At 46.9% G+C, this 6,492-nt stretch overlaps 1 protein-coding gene across 1 annotated transcript in view; it reads right to left on the bottom strand.

Annotated features, from left to right (window-relative positions):
• The window catches only part of LOC311223728 (phospholipase D1-like), a gene marked incomplete at both ends in the record, with an annotated part of 40,449 nt that extends 38,801 nt beyond the window's left edge, over positions 1–1,648 (bottom strand). The window contains 1 exon segment of the mRNA XM_084308500.1: positions 1,644–1,648. Within this exon segment, the coding sequence (XP_084164626.1) occupies positions 1,644–1,648 (5 nt within the window).
• Between the last annotated feature and the right edge of the window lie 4,844 nt (positions 1,649–6,492).

The following is a 6,492-nucleotide window of genomic DNA, read 5'->3' as shown; positions in this document are numbered from 1 at the left end:
GTTTCTCTACCAGGATATACAGTGTGTGTGTGTGTGTGTGTGTGTGTGTGTGTGTGTGTGTGTGTGTGTGTGTGTGTGTGTGTGTGTGTGTGTGTGTGTGTGTGTGTGTGTGTGTGTGTGTGTGTGTGTGTGTGTGTGTGTGTGTGTGTGTGTGTGTGTGTGTGTGTGTGTGTGTGTGTGTGTGTGTGTGTGTGTGTGTGTGTGTGTGTGTGTGTGTGTTTTCTGTACCAGTGTAACGTTACCCCCCCCCGGCCAAGAGGGATATTAGGCTTACTAGGCTTCAGGCCAAGAGAGATATTAGGCTTACTAGGCTTCAGGCCAAGAGAGATATTAGGCTTACTAGGCTTCAGGCCAAGAGAGATATTAGGCTTACTAGGCTTCAGGCCAAGGGGGATATTAGGCTTACTAGGCTTCAGACCAAGAGAGATATTAGGCTTACTAGGCTTCAGGCCAAGAGAGATATTAGGCTTACTAGGCTTCAGACCAAGGGAGATATTAGGCTTACTAGGCTTCAGACCAAGAGAGATATTAGGCTTACTAGGCTTCAGACCAAGAGAGATATTAGGCTTACTAGGCTTCAGGCCAAGAGAGATATTAGGCTTACTAGGCTTCAGGCAGGGCTGCTCTGCTACACTTATAACCACAATACAGTTTGAATGGTAAATTAACTGCATTTATTCCGCACTTTAATCCATTGCCTCACATTCACCAATTCACTACAGACATTCACACACCACGGAGGCGACCATGCAAGGTACCAGTCAGTGTTGCGTCTATTCGAAAGGCAACCGGTTCATGCGTTTTGCGAATCTGATTGGCCACTGACGTTTCTGGTCATGTGACATGTGCGCCCAATCGCGTGACGCGCCCATTTCCGCCTCGACCAGCAGCAAACTACCTAACGCCTAGTTATCACTGGTTAAGCTTAGGCGACTCTTTCGAAGTTGGTTAAGGTTAGAGTTTGGAATCAGGGCTGGCGTTCTATCGCCATGCTCTAACACAAACTCTAACCTTAACCAACTTCGAAAGAGTGCCTGAGCTTAACCGGCGAAAGAACTTGCTGTCACACGATTGGTGCGACCAGAAACAGCAGTGGCCAATCAGAGCGCAAAACGCGAATGCGGAAGCATGAACCGGTTGCCTTTCAAATCGACGCGTCAGGGTCAGGTTAAGTGTCTTGCTGAAGGAGGAGCTGGAATCGAACCAGGAACCTTTACGATTACCGGATGACCGCTCTACCTTCTGGGCCACTGTCGCGCCCCCCCCCCCCCCCCATACGAATGGGATCACCCCACCTTGTTTACATTTAATTCACTAGATTCAATGTGAATTTTTTACCGCAAACACGTTCTCCACCACAGAGTAGCGACAAGTCAACTCAGGCTTTTCAGACGCGCTCCACCACCGCCGCTGATTCATCTTTCAATAATTGCACCGCCAGCGAAAACATTGGGATAAACATTGACAGGTCGAGAAGGAACCGTCTCTCGCAACGTCTGACGGATGTTAGAAGGGAGTTAATGAGGATGTTGACGGCATGGCGGAGAACCGGGAGATTAAAGATGAAAAGAAAAGATGAAAAGATTGTTTACCGTCTGAGATGACAGTAGAGACGTTGTCTAAAAGCAATACAATGGTCCTACTTCATTGTAGTTATTGTCTTGTTCCTACATATCGCAGCCTAAACCATGTCAGTAACAACCAGTAACTTTTTTTCTTTTTTGATCCACTTTTTCTCCCCATTTTCTATTTTTCTCCCATCCCAATTTCGTATTTTACCCAATTCTTCCCTCCCCTGTCTTGAACGTTGCTAGACTATGCCTCCCACAGGTCGGCTGTAGTGAGGACAGAAGCCTTGCATCACGTGTCCCCTCCGGTACACGAGGAGGCAGCCTGTCGCATCTTTTCACCGCAGCAGCTCGAACTCTCAGTGGCGAGGAGTAACTCGTGGGAGGCTCACGCTGCCCCCGCTACTTCCTGCTTCCGCCGCACCGGCGTCACCAAACCGACCTGTAGGAGTCGCTGTCCACAACGTCCAATCCCCACCCACCGGCTTTCCCACCCTCTAACACTTGCCAATTGTGTTAGTATGAACGACCGGCCAGCCGGTAGCAACGCCGAGAGCTGGGCTCGAACCCCTTTTATTTTATCATTTGTGTTATGTAGGGATTTTCATCCCCCTAGTGGTTGTTTTGAAGTATTCAGGGTTTGTTTCAGGTACTGAAGATATCGGTTGTCGACTTTGGTCTATTTATGTGCTGAGCCACGCCCTTTTGAAGTGTATTGGTCAATATCTTCAACACGCCATTAGGCCGACAGTGGCTCAGGAGGTAGAGCGGTGGTCTGGTAATCGGAAGGTTCCCGGTCCGATTCCCGCTCCTTCCAGGCAGCGTGTCGAAGTGTCCTTGAGCAAGACACTTAACCCCTAACTGCTCCCGATGTGCAGGTTGGCACCTTGCATGGTCGCCTCCGCCGTCGGTATGTGAATGTGTGAGTGAATGGGCGAGGAACAAAATTGTAAAGCGCTTTGGATAAAAGCTGCTATATAAATGCACCATTTACCATTTTATATCAACAAACCATATACGAATTTTGATCATCCTGTTCCAGTAATGATCCACAGAAAATGTGGTAGCAGTCAGAACTTGTGTTTAGGAGGAGAACATTTGTTTGTTGAGGCAAATTTGTAGAGTGTGGGTAGATGGATGTCTTTACCAAGTGTAGTCTAAATCTGACTAAACGGCATAGGAGTTATGACCTTTGAAAGCTTTGAACCTTTAATTATAGCGCCTCCATCAGGCCGATTGGGGAAATGTCCCAGGAGTCATGTCCCTGGTCTGCTGTCATCCTACATGGCCCATGTCCTCCACTACGGCCCTTTAGTTGGCGAGCTACGAGGAGCATCACACAGCCTGGCGGCGTGGAGATACCTCCAGCCGGTCGTCTCTTAACCCTTCCACTGCCACACGACAGAAGGTTAACCCTTTACTATCACACAACCGACGGCGATGCTCCATCATTGGTTGTGTGTGATAGTAAAGGGCTAACCTTCTGTATTGTCACAGTGAAAGGGTCAACCGGCTGTCGTGTGGCAGTGAAAGGGTTAACTCGTTTTTTTTTTTTTTTTTTTTTTTACTCTTTCAGTGAAATACGAGAGGATCAAGTTCCTGGTGATCGCTCTGAAGAACTCTGTGGAGATTTATGCCTGGGCTCCCAAACCCTACCACAAGTTCATGGCCTTCAAGGTAGGACACACACACACACACACACACACACACACACACACACACACACACACACACACACACACACACACACACACACACACACACACACACACACACACACACACACAGAGGCCCCCGGGCACACGTGCACATATATACACACATACTACACAGAGGCCCAGAGCACACGTGCACAGACACACATACACACACACACACACACACTACACAGAGGCCCAGAGCACACGTGCACAGACACACATACTACACAGAGGCCCAGAGCACACGTGCACAGACACACACACTACACAGAGGCCCAGAGCACACGTGCACAGACACACATACTACACAGAGGCCCAGAGCACACGTGCACGTACACACACACACACTACACAGAGGCCCAGAGCACACGTGCACGTACACACACACACACTACACAGAGGCCCAGAGCACACGTGCACGTACACACACACACACTACACAGAGGCCCAGAGCACACGTGCACGTACATGGACTACATACACACACATGTGCAAAGTTCACAGATGTGTACATACAGTACGGACACATACATACATACATACATACATACATACATACATACATACATACATACATACATACACACACACACACACACACACACACACACACACACACACACACACACACACACACACACACACACACACACACACACACACACACACACACACAGACACTCACACTCACACTTACTCGGGCTGTCGACGAATATTCTATAGTTTAATTGATAATCGAATTGTAAAAAGAAACATAAATTCAATTGTGAAAATTTGTATTTGATTGTGAAAAAAAACAGGGCTGTCTCCCTCTTGACTCCTGGATTTAGCGTAGACTGCAAAATAAATGGAGGTCTATTCCTTCAGCTGAAGAACCTGACAATAATTCCACAACAATTGCATGACATGATGTCAGAGTTCAGAACCCAATGAACCCCATCTTGACAACCCTACCTCACTCACTCACTCACTCACTCACTCACTCACTCACTCACTCACTCACTCACTCACTGCAGTGGCTCGGGAGGTAGAGCAGTAATCTGGTAATACGGAGGTCCCTGGTTCCATTCCCACTCCTCCCGGGCAGCATGTCGAATTGTCCTTGAGCAAGCCACTTAACCCCCATAGCCCCCTTGGCACCTTGCATGGTTGCCTCTGCCGTAGGTGTGTGAATGTGTGAGTGAGTGGGTAAAAGGTGAGGGGGGGGGGGGGTTTAAAGCACCATTTACTCACTCACTCAGTGAATAACAGAAGTCCTCATCTATCAAATTATCAACTCTGTCCTCCTCCACCTCTCTGTCTCCCTGTCTCTCTTTCCCTCTCCTCCTCTACCTCTCTCTCTGTCTCCCTGTCTCTCTTTCTCTCTCTCCTCCTCTACCTCTCTCCCTGTCTCTCTTTCTCTCTCCTCCTCTACCTCTCTCTGTTTCCTTGTCTCTCTTTCCCTCTCCTCCTCTACCTCTCTCTGTCTCCCTGTCTCTCTTTCTCTCTCCTCCTCCACCTCTCTCTCTGTCTCTATTTCTCTCTCCTCCTCCACCTCTCTCTCTGTCTCTCGGTCTCTCTTTCTCTCTCCTCCTCTACCTCTCTCTGTCTCTCTGACTCTCTTTCTCTCTCCTCCTCTACCTCTCTCTGTCTCTCTTTCTCTCTCCTCCTCTACCTCTCCCTGTCTTTCTGTCTCTATTTCTCTCTCCTCCTCCACCTCTCTCTGTCTCCCTGTCTCTCTTTCTCTCTCCTCCTCCACCTCTCTATCTGTCTCGCTGTCTCTCTTTCTCTCTCCTTCTCTACCTCTCTCTGTCTCACTGTCTCTCTTTCTCTCTCCTCTATCTCTGTCTATCTTTCTCTCCTCTCTCTATGTCTCCCTGTCTCTCTCCTCCTCCACCTCTCTCTCTGTCTCCCTGTCTCTCTTTATCTCTCCTCTACCTCTCTCTCTGCCTCTCTTTCTCTATCCTCTCTCTCTCTCCTCTCTCTCACTCTCTCTTTCTCTCTCCTCCTCTACCTCTCTCTCTGCCTCTCTTTCTCTATCCTCTCTCTCTCTCCTCTCTCTCGCTCTCTCTTTCTCTCTCCTCCTCTACCTCTCTCTCTGCCTCTCTTTCTCTATCCTCTCTCTCTCCTCTCTCTCGCTCTCTCTTTCTCTCTCCTCCTCCACCTCTCTCTCTCCTCCTCCACCTCTCTCTCTCCTCCTCCACCTCTCTCTCTCCTCATCCACCTCTCTCTCTCTCCTCCTCTCTCTTTATCTCTCCTCTACCTCTCTCTCTGCCTCTCTTTCTCTCTCCTCTCTCTCTCCTCCTCCACCTCTCTCTCTCCTCCTCCACCTCTCTCTCTGTCTCGCTGTCTCTCTTTCTCTCTCCTCCTCCACCTCTCTCTCTCCTCCTCCACCTCTCTCTCTCTCCTCCTCCACCTCTCTCTCTCCTCCTCTCTCTTTCTCTCTTCCTCATCCAGTCGTTCACTGAGCTGCAGCACCGCCCCCAGCTGGTTGACCTGACGGTGGAGGAAGGTCAGAGGTTAAAGGTCATATACGGCTCTAGCGTGGGCTTCCATGTCATAGACGTGGACTCTGGAAACCCCTATGATATCTACATCCCCTCACATGTAAGTGTACGAGATGATCTGTATTTAGAGTGAGAGTGATATTATATATAGTGTAATATGTGTTTGTATTAGAGTGAGATTATATATAGTGTAACATGTGTTTATATGAGAGTGATATTATAGTGTAACATGTGTTTGTATAAGAGTGATATTATAGTGTAACATGTGTTTGTATTAGAGTGATATTATAGTGTAACATGTGTTTGTATTAAAGTGATATTATAGTGTAACATGTGTTTATATAAGAGTGATATTATAGTGTAACATGTGTTTGTATAAGAGTGATATTATAGTGTAACATGTGTTTGTATTAGAGTGATATTATAGTGTAACATGTGTTTGTATAAGAGTGATATTATAGTGTAACATGTGTTTGTATAAGAGTGATATTATAGTGTAACATGTGTTTGTATAAGAGTGATATTATAGTGTAACATGTGTTTGTATTAGAGTGATATTATAGTGTAACATGTGTTTGTATTAGAGTGATATTATAGTGTAACTTGTGTTTGTATTAGAGTGATATTATAGTGTAACATGTGTTTGTATAAGAGTGATATTATAGTGTAACATGTGTTTGTATAAGAGTGATATTATAGTGTAATATGTGTTTGTATGAGAGTGATATTATAGTGTAA

Source organism: Notolepis coatsorum (genome assembly GCF_963971535.1).
Source record: "Notolepis coatsorum genome assembly, chromosome: 2".
In the NCBI taxonomy this organism is placed as follows: domain Eukaryota; kingdom Metazoa; phylum Chordata; class Actinopteri; order Aulopiformes; family Paralepididae; genus Notolepis; species Notolepis coatsorum.
This window is presented reverse-complemented; position numbering and strand designations above follow the sequence as displayed.